The sequence below is a fragment of the Tursiops truncatus genome, chromosome 17 (genome assembly GCF_011762595.2).
Source record: "Tursiops truncatus isolate mTurTru1 chromosome 17, mTurTru1.mat.Y, whole genome shotgun sequence".
NCBI classification, from domain to species: domain Eukaryota; kingdom Metazoa; phylum Chordata; class Mammalia; order Artiodactyla; family Delphinidae; genus Tursiops; species Tursiops truncatus.
In genome coordinates, this window is record NC_047050.1 from 67,943,592 (window position 1) to 67,963,398 (window position 19,807).

The 19,807-nt window shown below is 44.6% G+C and overlaps 1 protein-coding gene across 8 annotated transcripts in view; it reads right to left on the reverse strand.

Annotated features, from left to right (window-relative positions):
* Positions 1 to 19,807, reverse strand: part of ASAP1 (ArfGAP with SH3 domain, ankyrin repeat and PH domain 1) — a 349,999-nt gene that overhangs the window by 54,526 nt on the left and 275,666 nt on the right. For all 8 annotated transcript variants that reach the window (XR_012327408.1, XM_073794762.1, XM_073794764.1 and 5 more), the window contains 2 exons: positions 18,516 to 18,616; positions 15,604 to 15,673 (listed from right to left, as the gene is read on the reverse strand). Coding sequence is in view for 7 of the 8 variants with exons in the window: in XM_073794762.1 (XP_073650863.1) it covers positions 15,604 to 15,673; positions 18,516 to 18,616 (171 nt within the window). In the remaining variant the exon portion in view is untranslated. The remainder of the gene's footprint in view (positions 1 to 15,603; positions 15,674 to 18,515; positions 18,617 to 19,807) is intronic.

Here is a 19,807-nt window from a genome sequence, read left to right on the forward strand (position 1 = left end):
CGGTGTCTCAGGCATCCACAAATTTTGGTTACAACATGACATTTACATTACTTCTCCCAAAAGTACAAGGACAACTACTAGCAATGAGACATTGCTTAACGAGCCCCCAAATCTGGAGAGAGGTTAAGACGATGAGGATTTCCCATCACTTTCCAGCAAGTCTCTTGGTCACACACATAATTCATACAGAGCCTGCAGCATCTAAACAGTCATGCTCATGTAGGCTTTACTTAAAAGGAGTCTCGCCACATAATCATTCTGGTCAAAACTCTTTCTGGCCCTCCTGCCCACATGTCCAAGATCACAGGCTGGCCAATGGTGAATGCCAGCTTCCGGAAGGAGCTGACCAAGGTGAAGTGCCCGAGTGCCTGGGCTGGGCTTTGCTTGAACAGAAGTCTGCGGAAATAAGCAATGCACTCTTTAGTCAGGCCTGCATGCCTACCCCAGCTGACAGTCATGATTCCGAAAATCTCCATGCCAGGAACACTTCCACCCACATCCGACTTAAGCCTTTAGGGAAAGCAGAGAGGGAGACGGTAGAGACAGGTCCCACCAGTGGCTTATGATCAAGAATATTTCAACGACACACGCTGAGCCTCTCACTCTCAATAATGGGCACCAGACACTTCATTTCCGTTTACCTTCCTGTGCTTCCTGGACAGCTTCTGAGATCCTCCTCTGTGGTTTCAAGGAGATTAGACACAGAAAGCAACACGTTTTGTCCTGAGTCTATCTGTTCCAAAGCAAGCTCTCTGGTTGGGGGAGAGGAAGTGTGAGACCCCCAGGGATTTCATATTCTTTGCATGTACATGTGACTTAGACATGGAAACCGGAAGTAAAGTCCTGTACAGGACGGTTTTGCCTAAGAGAAACCAGGGCTCGGGAAAGGATTCCTGTACTACAGACTGACTGCCAAACCCAGGATGGGGAGGCAGAAGGTTGCGGGCCTGAAACATTTTCTTAGAATAGACCTGGCGTAGGGTTGCTAAAGGCCCCCGTCTCCAAAACCAGCAGCTGCAACCACAAACCTTGGCTGGGTCCATTGTAAAACGAACTGTTTAGTCCCTCATCTTTTGGGGTGTTGATAAAATCGCTGGATTTCCCATATGATCGACAAAGACATCTGACAGGCTGGAAAGGTAGCGAGCCTGGTTATTGGTGAGACTTTGTAGAACACCATGTTCCAATTTGGCATCCACATTTAAAGGAGGATGCAGAAAAGCTTAGGGAAGATCAACAGATGATTAAAGGAGTGGAAAACGGGAACTTTGAAGATGGTTTAAAGGCATTATTTAGTCAGAGGAAAGAGGGTGAGGAGTGACTTAATCATGGTCTGCAAGGTCGTGAAGGGTTGCTATCAGGGAAGGTCTGCAGCTGTTTTGCATTTGCACAGAACTCAAATTGCCAGATATGAGCCAGACGTGAGGAAGAACTTCCCAAGTTTAAGTTGATTATGCATAATAAGAGGTTTCAAGTTTCTTAACTTAAGTAGAGAAAACCTTAAGAATTTTTGAGACACCATTCACATGTGAATGTGACAGAGGGTTAACCAGATGATTTCTTTTTTCTTCCTGAATGTTTGTGACTCCACTGCTTCTGAACAACCAACATATACAACCAAGTAACAGAGACAAAATTTTAAAGAAGGAAAAAATATTCAGTTAAGTATCAACCAATCCTGGAAAATGAAATATCACCATTCACCTCTCATTTCAAAGCATGGGCTACTTCCAAGTACATTACCAGAAAGCTTCTGATGACAAGGGTTTTGCACAGTTTAAGTCACTGCATGATTGACCCACAACTTCAGTGACAATGACATGTGACACTTACTCCCTTGGAAGCTTGTCAAGCCTGGACTGACATCTGCCACGTCAACATGAACTTCACTTGACACAGATATGTCTTGCCTGTACATAGTCTTCTGTCCCCAAATGCCAGTGAGACAAAGGACCTATCACCCCAAATGTGACTCTGAAGAGCAGAGAACACAATTTTCGACAGGTGAAGCAGCCGATGCGGCCAGTACCGAGCCCAGGAACACCAGGAAGTGGAGCAGGATGCTGAAGCAGAGTACATGGACCAAGGGACCAGAAAGCTCGGAATCACTAGCCATCACTGAAACTCCAGGTTTGTATAACTTGCCAAAATGTCACAGTCCTTTCTCGACATTTAGTACTAATGTATAGGTATACCGATGAACGAAGATATAATCTGTCCCGGCGGTTCAGCAGACTAAAATCATAGTGAGACTAGATGACTTCCCCTGGGATACAACGCTGTGGAACAGTTTAGGAACTGCTTTCATACTGTTTAAGTACAAGAAAGGATAAAAAGGCAAGGAAACATGTATTTATTGAGTCCTCACTGTTGGTGATTCCTACCACACTCTGAATGAAAACCCCAGGCTGTGCCAGGACCTCCAAGCACCACCTCCAGGCTCCTTCTGACTTTGGCCCCTGCCGCTTGGCCTGCTGTTCTCCCTGCCGGCGGTGAGGGGCACTGGCCTCCCAGGGACACCTCCTGCTTGCTCCCTCCAGGACTCTCCCAGTCGGCACCTCCCCAGAGGAGTGGTTCCTGGCCTGACCACCCTCCCTAGACTTCCTACCCCTTTGCACCCGCTGTGTTTTCTTCCTGGGTCTTCTCACTCCTATTTACTTCTTATCTTGCTTCCCACTAAGGGCACACATTTTTCTGCAGCAGGCACTCAAATATTTATCAAATGAACGAATGCATTCCAGGGGCCTTACATATACTATCTCATGTATGACCTGTGAGGGAACTATTTTAAGTTTCTTTTACTAAGTAAGATGAAGAAGCAGAGGCACAGAGAGGTTAACCAACTTTCCTAAGATCTCCTAGAAAGGAAGCAGCAGAGCCTGGAGCGGAATCCAGGGTTGAGTGGACCAAAGGCCCATTCCTCCTTCCTTTCTGCTTCCATGGGAAAGACAGCCACACAAAATCCCCCAGGACCAGCCTGAAGCCCCAGCCCATGAGAACACCTCCTTCTGAGAATAAGGGTTAGAAATAGAGCAAAGGTTCCCAAGATTAGCTTCTATTTTAATATCTTCTCAGGTCATTTGACTTTCAAAATTGACTCAAAGAGAAATTTTAGAAGCCTATTTGAAACACCTATTCACTTATTCATTGGAGAAGATAGTGATGAAGTCTCTACCACATCTAAGCACGTATGAAGAACAGGTGGTCTGTGCCACCCAGCAGCTACGGGAAACAGACACGACCACGGGCCTAGGACGTGCCTGGTGCCCGGCAGGGCCCAGAGCCTGAGCTGGATTTCCATAAGGCTCCAGAGGCAGCCTCACCCCTGAGTGAGGGCTTAGAGGAGGGGCAGGTGCAGGTACCTGGGGGAATGCAAGGGACAAGGCAGTAGGTGATGCGGAAGGAGAAGCAGGGAGGGCGCTGCATGTGGTGCTAAGGACTCTTGTCCCATCCCAGGAGATCTGCAGTGCACTTGCATCCAGGGGGACAGCTGGTGGAGGAGGCCGAGAGAGTAAGACACATGAGCAATGATGGGGGCCTGAATTAAAGCCAGGGTCTTTGTACTGGGGGCCAGGGACTCAAGATACGGCAAGAAAGAGACTTTCAATAAATTATTCCCCAAGTAACCTCGACCTGGTATGCGGTTCTCCCAGGCTCTGCATCTGAACGATGAGTGAAGGGGCCCGCGGCCCCTGCAGGCTCCGCTGAGCAGCATCTTTCAAAAGCTACAAGTGCTCTACCCCAAATACAATTTCGATACCTTTCAAAAATGAAGACTGTTTTGGCTCTGTACCCTGAAACTCTGAGGCTTGTCCTTATACAGGTTTTACTTTTCACTAAAAGAATGCATATTCACTGAGGAAACATTCGGAGCTAGACACAGTGCAAAGAAAAAACTGAACGTTACTTGTTAATCCCACTTTCACACCCAGAGACAGTCATTGTTAATACCGGATTTTAACAAGATACGTGTGTGTGTGAAATGTCTGTTCTTAGAAAAAAATGGGTTGGTTCAATTTGTATATACTGTTTTGCAAATTGCTTTCTCCAGTTACCATTATACAGAGAAGAGTTCATTTTTACACAAGCATGTGGCAAAGCCATTTGCAGGTTTTGAAAATGTTTCCACTAGAGAAGCTCTGGACACGTTCCCTGCACAGAAGCGATGAAGGTATTAGCCCTGTGACATAATGCTCTGCCACCCAAACCAGAGGATGCCGTTCAGCTGGGAAAGTCATCAGAAATGTGTGCACAAACAGAATGAGTCGATTCTGACGAATGTTTCTGCATCTCCCGAAAGAAAAAAAAACACCACACGTTGCTCCTTAGACAGCTCGGCATGCACTGCGGTGAAGTGATTTTGCTGGAAGCGTGAAGTCGTTAGCGCAGGCATATTTCTGTGAGCAGAAAACAGCTGCTACTGGAATTAGTATCCAGAAATGAAGTTATTTCTCCCCACCATCTTGCTGAACTGCTCTGCTTCACAAACAAGAAGTGAACAACATTAATTACTTGGGAAATAAGCCTGACCCAGCCAGGCTGAGCCTGCTGTGTAGATAGAAGTAAAAATAAAATAATAAAGCTCTCTGCACTTCCTAGGCTAACGCTTGTTAACACTGCTGTTCAGATTCTTACAGGCATTTCAATTTTTTGTTCAATAAATATTTATTTGGACACCTACCACGCCCTAGAGGGACACATACGTTTGGCACACAATGAACAACCACAATAACCCCCTGACAAGAAGTTAGGTACACAGTGAACACCCAGCACTGCAGAAAGAGCTTATCTCCAAAATTTTAGTACATTAAAACTTTGGTTTCTGGAAAGCATTTTGGTTTCTTTGGGGCAAGACAGACGTTTTCGTTTACCGAGCAACTAAAGTACTCGATACTGTATATAAATTTTATTATTTTACTCTTGCAATACCCCTATGGGCTAGGTACGGTGACTGTACCCATTTTACACAAGAGAAAACCAAGGGTCAGGAAGGCGAAAATAAACTGATCACTGTTTTACACAAAGTAAAAAGCAAAGCTTGGATTCGAACCAATTTCTTCCCAGAGCTCTCCGCATTTATCACGCTGTTCCCCTGTCCAGACAGACCCTCGGGACATTTGCAGAGTCAGTGAAAACATCTTCTTTTTCCCTTTCTGGTTCTTCCTACCCTGGAATGGCCAGTTCCCTCCTTTCCCTTCCGGATCACTTAATATGCCTGAGAAGTCTCACTTATTCTCCACCTGTTCCACATTCCAAAATTACTATCTTGTAGCCACAATTAGAGCTCCCCCATCTGTTTAGTGAGCCTTCAGACAGCTCAGGGGAGAAGGAACTGATCACCCAACTGAAGCAATTCATCCTAGAGTACGATGACTAGGAATTCCCTCAAACCTCCCAACCATTTAAACCATAGGACCGATTTCTAGTTGGCAGAACGTGTGTGCACGTGCAAGAAAGATCTATTTACAAGTGGAGATTTTCTTGAAAATTTCTTATGGCAGTAATGAACTTGTCACGACTTCTGAGAGTATGTTCCACTCTAGAATCAACATTAAACAGTGCTGTAAACAGGAAAAAAAAAAAGAGGTTATCAGGGCTCCTGATTAAGAAGTGGGACTGATGTTACCTCATCCGACCAATGTGCTAGATATTCAGCATTTAGTCATTTCCACAAACATTTACTGAGCGCCTACTATTTGCCAGTATATAACGTTTGGGCCAGCATAGAATTTTTTTTTTTTGCGGTACGCGGGCCTCTCACTGCTGTGGCCTCTCCCGTTGCAGAGCACGAGGCTCCGGACGCGCAGGCTCAGCGGCCATGGCTCACGGGCCCAGCCGCTCCGCGGCATGTGGGATCCTCCCAGACCGGGGCATGAACCTGTGTCCCCTGCATCGGCAGGCGGACCCTCAAGCGCTGCGCCACCAGGGAAGCCCCAGTATAGAACGTTTAAATTCCCATTTCCTATTTAACTGTAGTAACCACTTTAATCCTTCAATTTCACCCTCCCTTCTTCATCTAAGAGTCAAGTCCAGAGGCTCCAACAATCTCTGCTCAACATGAAAGCAGGAGAGATCCCTTTGGCAGCTCCTCAAAGCCCAGGCAGCGCCAGCACCCTTGTGACACGCTTGTGATTCTGGAGTACGAGCCAAAAGGCGATGCCGGGTGCAATTCTCGGTCTCTAAAGCCAGAACGAGACACTGTCATAAATACCCGGCTTTCATGGAGCCACGCTGAGGCTCCTGCTTGGTTGTCTGGAGCAATACACTGTGCTGTTAATTTACAAAAGCAATTTACTACTCAAACTCTAAGGTACACGGTAGAATGGAGAGAAAAACGTAATTCTGGAGGCAATCAGACCCGGGTCTGAGTCTAGGCCCAGTCGTCCATCCTGAAGCTATGAGCTCTCCTGAGTCCCAATTCTTCTTGTCACAGAGAAGGGAGACAACGCCTTCTCCGCCGATAATGAACCCAGGCAATGTCTGGACAAGTGCTGGTGCTCCCCCTTCAGGTGGGAGGTGGTACGGGCTCCAGAATTCAACTTCTTTGGTTCAAATCTGGCGCAAGCACCTGCTGGTTGTGTGACTTTGACTTTTTCCCCTTAAAATGGCGGTAACGGCAACTACCTTATGAGGCTGCTATGAAACTTAAGTGGGAAAACATGAAACTAGCATGGGGTGTGTGCGTAATGCATGGTAGTTACTATTTTTATAGCTATTATTTCCCAAATATCTCCTCTAATGGCGTCCACATAGCTGACACCTAAGATTCTATACTGTCATCAACATCCCTCTAGATTAAGGCGGTATTCCCTGTTAAAAATGCAACCACTTCTGGGAGAGTTACCCGTTAAAGTCGCCCAGGTTCAGAGAGAATACCAGATCCTGTGTGACAGGAGGGTTACAGAAGGTGAACTGAGGCTGTGTGCCATGGGCAGGGTGGAGGAAGGGGAAGCAGAGCGCCCTGGCTTCTGTATGAAAAGAGCATGCAAGCGAAGTGAGGGGACTCCAGACAGACAGAGGTGAACCGGAAGAGGGGGCTAAAGGGCCCAGAAACGCTGGGGACTCGAAATGGAGAGGAGCTTAGAGAGGAGCTTAGACCTGCCCACTGCTCTGATTCTATTGCTTCATGTATTAAAAGGACCCTCAACTAGAATAAAAAGGGAGGTAGGGAGACTCAGACCTCAAACTGGCTGAGTTCTGAATGAGGTCCACGCCAGTTCACAAACCTTACAGAAGTCCTTGAAATTGGCTGCAGGTTTCCACCTTACTACCCGCCCCTCCTGTCTGTTTGTCCTTTTAAATTACACCACTGGCAAACAACGGGGGAGGGGCTCAGGGATTCCCCTTCTAGCTGAGCATCAGAATTACCTGGGAAGCAATCCTTGGGCTTCAGCACCAGACCAACTAAATCAGAACCTTTGGGAGTGAAGCCAGATGATTCTAATGTACAGTCAGGACTGCAAATCACATCTTGGGATTCAAACAGTGAAAAGGAGAAGCTCCTTCTCCAGGATTCAAATCGAGTAAAAATCGCTGCTGAATATATTGTTTAGAAGAATAAACAACCTGTAAAACATAACCAGTTAGATTTCTAAACTTATATTTTATGGAACTTGAGTTTGGGAAGCCCTCTAATAACCGTCAATGTCGTCAGGTCTGTTATCTGCAATATGGCAGACGCCTACAGAGATATTCCACAGGGACCGCCTGCGTTTTGGAAATAGTGCTGCTTATTTTTATGTCCCAATAACACTATCTGCGTGGAACAGCTGTGTTCCTTTTGCTGGTCACTGTGACTATTTAGAAGATTCAACACCAGTGCCTTAGGACCTGAGGCTGCATTTTGCACCTGATTTATGAAAGTCAACTCTAGTCTTCTGTTTAAAAAAAAAGTGGGGGAGGAGAGGGAGCTCCATGTCACCAGGGCAGTGGGGTGAGGAGCTGACTGATGAGGTGAAGGACAGAGGCACCACCTGAAGCCGACGGAAGGGGCATAAAATAGAGAATTATTATTCCAATGGAGGAGGGAGAAATTCAAATAGGAATTAAAAACACTGGTTCAGGATGCTCTACAGAAATTTTTTATGGTTCTTGCTTAATTGGAATTTTTGGTATACCAACTATAAAGTATTTTTTAAGTTCATCCTTGAATTCTCTCCCTTTTTTTTTTTTTTGCATCTGGATAGCAATAGCTTTTTTTTTTTTTTTTTTTTTTTTTTTTGCGGTACGCGGGCCTCTCACTGTTGCGGCCTCTCCCGTTGCGGAGCACAGGCTCCGGATGTGCAGGCTCAGCGGCCATGGCTCACGGGCCCAGCCGCTCCGCAGCATGTGGGATCTTCCCGGACCGGGGCACAAACCCGCGTCCCCTGCATCGGCAGGCGGACTCTCAACCACTGTGCCACCAGGGAAGCCCAGATAGCAATAGCTTTTAAAGAGTGTTTAATTAAACCTCCAAATGTCTCTTAAAAGCAAGTAAGGAAAGTGATACCATTCTACCCATATTGGCTTCTCTTGGGTTCTCCGAACATGCTTTCTGTCCTCAGCACTTTGGACTGTCCTCTTCGCTCTGAGGGGACTGCTCCTCAGCAGGATCAATGCCATCTGCAGAGACGCCTTCCCTGCCCACACCAGTGGGGCTGCCCCTCTTATTTTCTATCCCAGCACCTGCTCACTTCTTTTACAGCACTTAGCCTTCGTTTACCCCAGGCTCCAAGAGGACAGGGGCCACTAATTCACCACTGCTTCCGTAGTACCTGGCCTCGTGCCTGCTTAGAAAGGAGTAAGACATCTTAATAAGCAAATTATACCCATTTTACATTGGAGAAAACTGAGGCTCCAAAGACTTAAGTAACTTATCCAAGGTCCTACAGCTTGTACAGGAGTTTAAGCCCAGGTCTAATTAGCTCCAAAGTTTGTTCTTTTACAATTCACAGTGCTGCTTCTAATCACTGGGGGTAAGGAAAATAGTCTCTTCTTGTAGTGACAATGGGAATAAAGACGTGCAATTGGGCAGAGTCCAGAGTAGCCTCAGAAAGCAATGGAGGCCAATCACAGAAATCAGGTTATTAAGCGCACTTCGAGGCAGGGAGCAGCACATTGTGAACAGGCTTTCAGCGCATCTGTTAAAGCCCTCGCAGCTGAATGTTATCTTCAGGGCTCTGGAGAGCACAGAGAATAGTCCTTGGAAAATGTCTGTGGGTCTAAAGAGCCCAAGGACAGGGAGAGAGACATCAGATTCTTGCTTTAGTGCAATGCCCTGGAGCTGTCAGGAGTGCTGTTCGCCTCTAATAGGAAGAAATGAAATTCCTTTGAGAGGACAGGTGCCCCAAACCGGCTTCATTAAGTACCTCAAGGGGTAAGGAAATAGCAATACAAAGGAATTCCAATAAATCAAATTAAAATTGAGATGTTAACACATTAGGGAAGAAGACAATAGTAATAGCAATGATAATAGCTGACAATTATTTTGTGCTACTTCCGCCCCACATTGTGTTCTAATTCCTTATAATCAATGAACTGGTTTAATCCTTACACACACCTATGAATCCGGCAGTACTGTGAGGGACGCAGTGTCATCTGGACTCCATCATAGCAGTCTGGCCCCTGGTGCTGGATGCTGTCACCCCACCTCGGCTCACCCAGGTGATGCGACTAATTATTAGGTCTACCAGACACTTAGTGGGGTCCAGGCTCTACAAAGCTTTAAATGCATCATCTCATTTAATTCTCACAACACTGAAAGACAGGTACTGTCAGTATCCCATTTAACAAGTGAGGAGTAAAATTAAGTACCTTAAAAGCCACACACAATAAGCAGCTGAAGAGGCATTGAATTCCAGGCTGACTCAGAGGGCTATGCTCTTGATCTCATCCTCCTAAAACGTGCAGCCCACCAAGAATCATCTAAAGAGGCTCCGCCTGGTCCGGTTCAGTTGGCTTCTCAAACTTTTAGAGTAAAAATCAAACCTTAGTGGACTTCTGTGTGATACCGAAAGCATTTTTAGTGTTGAGAAAGGAGTGGCTATGAATTTAATGATTGCTACAGTGTTAATCATAAGAGCATCTGCAGGCATTTAAAGAATGTATGACTTTAAAAAATCAGTCTTCAGATTCAAAGATAAGTTCATGGACCCCCTGTAACATCTTCATGACCCCGACTCCTCTGCTCCCCACTCCTGGAAACCCTTAGAGCTGTCTTTACCCTGAGACCCTATGATTGACTCAACAACAAGGTAAGGAGTTTCATTCCAAAGAACTATTCTTCACAGACCTTTCAAAGACCTCACGACAAGCTGACATCGGAGGAAAGGCCTATCATGTAGTAGAAAGAGAACTGGCTTTGGGGTCTGAAAACTGGTTCAGCTGTTTACAGACTATGTGACCCTGGGCATGGGATTTAATCTCTCTGAGCCTTACTTTCTTCATCTACGAAATGCAACTTCATTCAGAAAGTATTCACTGAGCACTAACTACATGTCAGGCAGTGTGTTAGTCACTGGGAATTCAAAGGTGAGTAAGACATAATTTCCACCTCCTAAGATCTTCCAGACTAGTGAAAAATGAAGACCGTGAACCACGCCTGCAGGTGTAGGCAGAAGACTGAGTGCAGGGCACGCTCTCAATGCTCAATAAATGGCAGTCATCTTTCTTTTGCCAACCCATATTTGAACCGTATGTGACACTGGGGTTAATAAATTCAGGAAGGGTTTTTGAGAAGCAAAGCTTCTTATACTCTTGAAATTAATTTTTCAGGATTATTATAATAAAGTAATATTTCACCTATAATTCATATACTTTCTTTGATAATTTGTTTTATTATATACTATAATGCTTATAGTTAAAAAAAGTACAAGCAAACAATACAAGGGTACAGAAATTTATTTGTAATAGTTTAGTGGTTTGATATAAACACTTTTATCCTTAAGCTTTGAGGCGGACTAAAATGTTTGCCATAGATTTGTTAGAATTAGCATTTTGAAATGCAAACATCATGTGCTGTGCTGAGCAGATACTAGATACTATCAATATTACTGTTACAGCAGATTCAGAGATTCTCAACTGAATTTGATTCCCAAAGTGCTGGATTAAAGAGTAAATTAAAAAAAAAAATTATGTCTTTGAACAGGTACATGAAGCAATGAATTTGTAGATGAAATCTTCTAGGGATGGGAGCAAATCTTGCAGGTGTACACAAAGTGGATTTCTTCCTAGAACAGTAAGTTGGGGAGATGAATGGCCCCTGGAGCAGGTCTCGCATATGTGGTTAAGCCAGCAGACTGCAGCTCATTAATCTAAATGCATACCCGACCCTTTCCTGGTCAACCTGACAAGAACAACCTGCAGAAGTGACTGGGGCCCTTCAAGAAGGAGGAATACCCCTGCGTTAAGGGGTCCCAAACAAAAGCCCTATATTTTCTGACAAAAAAGTTCGTTTATCCACTTTTCCAATGATCACTGAATTCCATATGTTTTCCCAGGAAACTGCTGGCCTTGACCTTCAACCTGATTCTAAGTGATCAGTGGTGTTTGCAAAGTCTGGAGAAGCCAGCTAGAGCTGGCTACAGAGATCTTTCTGTGGGAGCAGGTTATGTGACTACAAAGTGATATAACTGGCAGCAAAAAAGTGTGGCCTAAAGCCAGTGAAAAGTGGGGAACAGGTTAACACAGACCAGTGAGAGGCAGTCAGAAATCAGGTGGAGAATCCCATCTTCCTCTGGGCTGCTCCGGGGGCAGGAGAGGTAGACCCACAATTTCCAACGTTTATAGCAGGAGAGGCCAACTAACTGTCAATAGGTTTCAGCACCGCCAGCAACATCTGAGGAGGTAACACTAATAGCAGCAACTGCCAGGAACTGTGGCCCACACACAGCATGGTATCTCATTTAATCCTTACCAGCCCCTTTAGGAGTTAAATATTTTTCTCAAGGTCACACGGTCAATGGCGAAGCTGGGATTCAGACTCAAATCTGACAGATGCCACAGTCCATTCTCTTAGCCACTAAACAATGCCGCTGATGTGATGTCTGCTGTTGATTAGAGCCTTAAGGAAGCACAGAAACAGCTGACTTGGCCACAATGACGTGTTTGGCAGGAAAGAAGAAGGGAGGGTGGAAGAGAACGTCTGTTTTTATTTTCAGCATACTACCCAAGGCCATGTAAACTACACGTGAGCAGTGCCGCTGACTCGCTGGATCATCTCTGTGATCTCCCATAGCAGGTTCTTAAGAGAAGCAAATCGATGGAATAGGATAAGGCCATTAGTAACTTGTCAGAATGCTTACTGAGGACTGTTACGGCCAGACGAATCCAAGGCAAGAAGAACGTGAAGACAGGGCGCACACAGTGACTTTTTAACTAAAAGCTCTGGATCCACATAAAGTCAAATGGTTGGAAATGTTCACTTTAGCACACTTAACCTGAAGAATACTTCCCGGGAGTGGAGAAGTCCTAACACTCCCCTGGGGCCTCTCTGTTTTTTATGTCTGCTCTTGCACAAGATTTAGACCCAACTCAGAGGGTCACACTGCTTACACCTAACTCAGCTAGTAAGATCAGACACTATTAGACATGAGTTGGGCTCAGGAAAGTGACTTGAAGGCCAGGCACCATCACATTCAGGCAACTGAGGACCACATGTTCCATCTATACCTTACAGCGCAGCAGCTGGAATGTCTCTTGGGACTCCAGCGACTTGAAGAGCACTGTTCTGACTGCTGCAGGCCTAAGACCATCCTGGATGCCTTTGGGACTCGCCCCGAGGTAGGTTCACCTTGCAGTTGCCCAAGAGTATAGGATACCTGACCCAAGACAGGCCACACTGAGGTTCTGATCACAAAACTGCAGGGCTGCCTGTACTGTACTGTCCTTATAATAAATGAATCACCGCTCAGGGGTCACGTCCTGTTTCAGGCCATCAGAGAATCCCAGCTGGCTCATACAGGCACATGCCTCTCGCAAACACTGACTCTTAGGCACCCCCGGTTCAGGGCTGTGTCCTGGGACCCCAAGCCGGGGAGGAACTGGGGTTGCAGGTGAGGGGGAGTTAACGTCCGGGTGTGTGGAGTCCCAGCCTGCACCAGATTCCCAGCCGCGCCATTTGTTAGCTGGGTAACCTTGCGAGGTGAACTTCTCTGAGCCCCGGCTCCCTCATCTGTAAGATGGAGACAACAACCTCACCTCTAACTCAGGGTTGTTGAGGATTAAATGTTAGCACGCATTAATCAAGGCGCTGGTGGATGCCTGGCACGTGGTAAGCATTCCAAAAACATCAGCCACCAGGACGATGATGATGAGATGGGATGATAGCAGTGCTTTTGAAAAGTCAAAGTTAGATGGTGGGAATCTGCACTGTCACACAGGGCTAGAATGGAGACGGTTTCATCATCTATGGAATAGGAGTTAACAGAAGCTAATAATAATGTAAGACGGGCTGTGGTAATGTGCTCAGAGCAAGGAGTGCCCAGCCCAGGGTGTACACTCAGGAAGTGTTATCTATTCCCTTAAGTGGTTCTGATCTTGGATCATGTGGTCAGAAACCTTTACGACACAGCCCCACAAGTATTTTAATCACCAAAATAATGAGTAGGGTCAGTCCCTCCTTAGCCAGCAAACCATTAAGCCCTCACAGAGGCTTTAAGAGTGAAATCCTAGCATTTGCCAGTTGTGGGACTTGGGCAAGACACTTAAACCCTCTTAATAACAGATTTATCTGGTAGCTTGTGGCAACAATTACATACGGTAATCTGTATAAAGCATTTTCTATAACTGGGCTCATAGTAAGTACTTACTTAATATCAACTAATGTTATTACTGTCAGAAGTTCTTCATAGGACTCGTTTCCTAAGGTTAACTGTGTATGGAATTAAACATGAGCAGGTCAAAGTTATCTCATTTTCCACTTGTGTATTTTTGATGCCTAGTCCAGCACGTGGCCAAGTGGAAGCTTATTAAAACACTGCTGAATAAATGACTAACTGTTAGACAGCCTCAGTGATAATTACTAACTGATCTAAGTCTGCCAGCAGGATTTCTGGTATCAGATGGGTGGCTTGTCCCAACTGGCATGATAGTTAAAAATCTCAGCTGGGCTGTCTGAGGGAAGCTGAAGACCTCTGAGGAATCAGCCCAAGGTTTCTGCAGGAGGAAAAGGACAGAGATGACATAACTGCTCAAGTTGCATAAAGGCCAATAATTTTTAAGATGCAGGTATAAGCAACTACCTGGAAGGGTTTGGCCACAGGTGTGTACCGACCACATTGTGTCAAGGTCTGTTAAGGGGCTGAAGGGAGATGAACAGGACCTGATTAAGTGCCCTGGGGTGAGTGCAGCCTGGAAGGGGCGTAAGGCCCAATGCTAGACAGACCCAAGCCTGAGTTTCCAACTCTGCCAGTTACCAGCCAAGTCATGGTGCTTCTCTGTGCCTTATTTTCTTCATCTGTGAAATGAAGATTCTAATACCACGTGGGCTGTGGGGAGGACTAAATGGAATAAACTTTATGAAGTATCTGGCGCGAGGAAGTGCTTAATAAGCGGCACTTTCTTTCCGCCTCCACAGAGGTAAATCTGAGCCAGTGTAGTAGATGCTCATCCCTTGTTTCTACTATCCTGCTAGCAGCTAACTGCTCACAGAACTGAAGAGTATCACTCGGCACGGGCTACTGCACTCTAACTACAAGCCTCTCCAAGCTGGGGTCACTGGGTTAAACTGAATGCACCTCTGTCAAGATTCTTGCTACACTTTGCTGTTTCCATTCCTACTTGTCACGTCTTCCACGATAATCTTTGCATCTTTATGATTAAAAAAATTTTTTTTGCTATTTTTAAAAGGGCAAAATAGTAATTCCTTGTTTTACTGTGCATGTCTGACTACCACCAAGACTGGACCTTTTTGACAAGTACAGGGATTTTGTCGATACCGGAACTTTTAGTTGGAAATGGGTGATACGAAGCATAAAAATAAAAATTCTGATAGACTGTAAGTATAACTACATAATATATAGGTATACAACAATCTGAAGGGAAACAGAATGTAAATGTTAGTAACCTGGCTTTATTATTTTCCACTTTCTATTAGACTGCCTTTATTCCTAAAATAAGGGGGGTCATAATTGAGGAAATTCCAGTATTCCGCTGTTTTATTTATATGTTTTAATCCTTTAGCATACTGAGGGGCTTTTTGAGTAATTTAAATAAATAGTAACAATAAAAAAAAAGATTGAACAGTGTAACACGTACTGTTTCATTCCCTACATTACTTTTTCATGTATAGAACACAACACCCTCTGCCATCTTTATAATTCAGAAAACTTCAGGTTTTTCAGAACAACCAGTAATACTTCCCCAAAGATGAGATTATAAAGTAAAAGAATACCTGATTCAGTTTCAGGGAGCAGAAGACAAAAAGTTGTGGCGGAGCAAGAGATGAAGCAGGAAGAAAGGACCAATTTCTTTTGTAAAGGAATATCCTAACCCCCCTGACCTAATCCATACATTAAAGGCACCTGGGGAAATTTTCACGGCTGGTTACAGCACGTGTTTGCTTTCCAGTCCACGTGGCCAGAAGGCATCACAGACACAGCTTGGGAAATTACCAGACACACTTACTGTGGCGTGGGAGATGGTCAGAATCCCGTTCTTGACGGAGCACTTCCTTCTCTGCCACACTTTCCGGATCCTAAGGAGGGAGTCAAACACAAGTTGATACAGTACCTGATTCACGTAACTATCATAACATAGTTATTTTGCATAACAGTCATTACCAAAAAACCCCAACCCCAAACCAAAAACCACACAAACCAGAAAATTTTGGTTGCCTTTTATTATCCCAGGTGGAGGGTAATTCAGACTAGTGGGCATGCACAAGGATGCTCATTATAGCACCGTTTTCGATAGTGAAAATGGGAAACAACAGAAACAACAGAAATCTAATAGGAGGAATGAATAAGTGATTATAGTTACATTCATACTACAGAGTATTATTATGTAGGAGTTTAAAAGAAGAAAACAACTACATATGTGCAGACCTACATAAACAGATTTCTAAAGCACACTGTTGATTGAAAAAGCAAGCTGCTTTAAGATAATTCTGGTATCATCTAATTATGTTAAAATTCCAGGCCTATAAAACAGCACTCTAAGTCTTCTACAGGCATATATATATATGTATAAACATCTTTCCTTCGTTATCACCTGTCTCCCTGTTGAGAATGTAAGCTCTATAATGATAAGGACTTTCAATGTTATAGTCTCAATGTTATCGTCCCAGTGTCTACAACAGGGCCTGGCATGTAGGACTCCCAGAAGACATCTGTTGAATGCATGGGAAGAATGATGAGCAAAACTGACAGTGATCCCAGAAATGTGTAGGAGAAATAGTTGCAATTTTAACAAACAAATTAAAACAAAATGAAAATCGACATGTCTTAGATAAAGCCAAGGAGCACATATCCACAATCAGAAAATAAGAAACTTTCTTTTAAAGGATGATAATTAGTAAAGCAAATAATCAAGATTCTACTTACTTACTGTGAAACAGAATCATTTGTTCAAGCAACAGAAAGACGGCAAGTGTGGAAGGACCAGGGGAGAAAATGGCCCAAATGAGGCTGGAGAGAGAGGTGGGGAATGGCTTTGGGAACAGCCCAACGTGCTGTGTGGAGATGAACCGGAGAAGCGACGAGTGAGTGACAGAGAGACCAGTTAGGAGGCCACCAAAATAGTCCAGGAGAGATGACGGTGCTCATCTGAGAGCAGGGCAGCAGAGGCAGCAAGTCATGTATAACTTGTCGTTATTGGGTTGGCCAAAAGGTTCGTTCGGTTTTTCCCATAAGATGGTTCTAGTAGCACTTAGCTGTCTTTAACTTCATTGGAAACAGTTGTTAGACTGCATGTGACAGCTGTCATATCAGCATGCATTTAAAAAAAGACTTATCAAAAGTGGTGAATTTTTGTGTAGCCATTTTAATATTAAAGATGGAAGAAACAAAGCAACATTTTCGGCATATTATGCTTTGTTATTTCAAGAAAGGTAAAAATGCAACTGAAACGCAAAAAAAGATCTGTGCAGTGTATGCAGAAGGTGCTGTGACTGATCGAACCTGTCAAAAGTGGTTTGTGAAGTTTCGTGCTGCAGATTTCTCGCTGGACGATGCTCCACTGTCGGGTAGACCAGTTGAAGTTGACAGTGATCAAATCGAGAGATGAATCGAGAACAATCAACATTATACCATATGGGAGACAGCCGACATACTCAAAATATCCGTATCAAGGCTTGAAAATCATTTGCACCAGCCTGGTTATGTGAATCACTTTGATGCTTGGGGTTCCACATAAGATAAGTGAAAAAAACCTTCTTAACCGTATTTCTACATGTGATTCTCTACTTAAATGTAATGAAAACATTCCGTTTTTAAAATAAATTGTGATGGACAATGAAAAGTGGATACTGTACAATCGTGTGGAATGGAAGAAATCATGGGGCAAGCAAAATAAACCGCCAACAACCACACCAAAGGCCAGTCTTCATGCAAAGAAGGTTGTGTTGTGTATATGGTGGGACTGAAAGGGAGTCCTCTATTACGAGCTTCTTCCAGAAAACCAAACGATTAATTCCAACAACTACTGTTCCCAATCAGACCGACTGAAAGCAGCACTTGATGAAAAGTGTTTGGAATTAGTCAACAGAAAACGCATAACCTTCCACCAGGATAACGCAAGACTGCATGTTTCTTTGATGACCAGGCAACAACTGTTACAGCTTGGCTGGGAAGTTCTGATTCATCCTCTGTATTCACCAGATATTGCACCTTCAGATTTCAATTTATTTAGGTCTTTACAAAATTCTCTTAATGGAAAAAACTTCAATCCCTGGAAGACTGTAAAAGGCATCTGGAACAGCTCTTTGCTCAAAAAGATACAAAGTTTCGGGAAGATGGAATTATAAAGTTGCCTGAAAAATGGCAGAAGGTAGTGGAACAAAAGGGTGAATACGTTGTTTAATAAAGTTCTTGGTGAAAATGAAAAACGTGTCTTTTATTTTTACTTACAAACCAAAGGCACTTTTTGGCCCACCCAATAGAAATGGAAGAGCTTGTCGTCAGGCTGGCTGTGATGCAAGAGGAAAGAGCGGAGTCAAGGTTGACTCTCAAGGTTGGGGTCTGCGTGGCCAGGGGGGCATCTGGCAGAGAAAACCACAGTGGAAAAACCAGAGAGGTGGGCGAGCATGCAGTCGGCGAGCCGTGTGCTCAAGTCCGACTCAGTGCCTGCGTTCCTCAAATTGCACGTCACAAGTCGCAGGTGCCACTTAGGGACCACAGAACAACTACTGCTGCTTCTGAAGACAGCAGGTTACATCTCAGTCTTACTGAGGAAAGCAGTGTGCTAAAGGTCTGAAGCTGGTGCACTGGAAACCTTGTAAGTACGTTTCCCTATCTGAGAGGCTGGGACAGGTTCTTAGGTTCCTAACACCTGTAAGTATGCTAAGCACACACGGGACCCTGGGCCGGCTGTATACGTACCCATCGCTCTTCTTCAGTAGGTACCCCTTCTTCTCACTGCCATACTCCTTGTTGCCCTGGAGCTGATGCATGCTGTATCCTCCTTGCCGGCTCTGGGAATCCTAGAAAGGAGAAACCACAGATCAGACAAATGCCGGAGACAGTTCTCAAACCCTTGACTCTATTCTGCCACGGAGCCTTTGCCTGTTGGTCTGGAGCTAAGAGAACTGTGAACTTCTGAGAGCTGTCGGGTCCTTGTCCTTATTCTAGAGGCGGAAACTGGGCAGGCAAGCAACTGCCAGCGTCACAAGCAAGTTCGAGGCCGAGCTGAGGCCTGGGGTGGAGATCTCCTACTTCTAGTTCAGAAGCTAGCTCGAATTCAAACGAACAGTGCAGCGACAGACTGGTCTATGACTCAAACCAGTCTACACTGGCAGCAGAGGTGAGCACAGGAAGGGCTGGAGGAACCGAAGCGGGCCACAAGACAAGCTCATGCATCCCGAGAGATCTTCTTTCAGGTACTCCTCCTCTGCCTCACATGTTCTGCTTAAATACCCCCAAAGGAAAGTACACCTCCTCTGTGAGGAACTAAGAATTGCTATAAAATTCTTGTTTTGTAACTTACTAGTGCTCTGCAAAAATATACCTATAACCATGCTTTTAATTTAAAAAGATGACTTTAAGGCAGGGAAAAGTGTATGGCGTGGTGACAGGGTGACAAAGGCTGACAGAACAACACGGACACAAACAAGCTTGATTTAACATCCACTGAGGCTCCCCCTTGTTTCTAAAGACTGCATGACCAGACGCAGCCATTACACTGTGGAAATGCAAGAAATAAACTAACAATGCCGAACTGTAGAACGAGAACACGGGGCTTTAGACACAGAGGTACGACAATACATTCTCACAGAAAGCATTGACTTACTCTCCTAGACTTCGATCAGGAAGGGCAAAAGCAAGAGAAAAAAAGGCAGAACAGTTGAAAATAGTTAATTTCATTGACAGTCTTATTGTCTATAATTTAAGCACTTTTTGTAACACACAGAGAAAACATCATTGTAAAGATAATTAATATCAGATTTCTCTCTCACGCACGCCCTTTAGAGTCATGATAAACTTTGGGTGATGGGACAATAAAATATCTTTATCAAGTTTCATTTCAGGTCATTTGAGAACAGAAAAAAAAGCTGAATGGAAGAACATGAGGTACACATTTCATCAGGATCGAAGGGCTGACAAACCTCGAAGTGTGTGTGTGTAAAGGGAACAACACCTCGGTGAAACCCAGGTCATTACGTAGAAAATCTAAG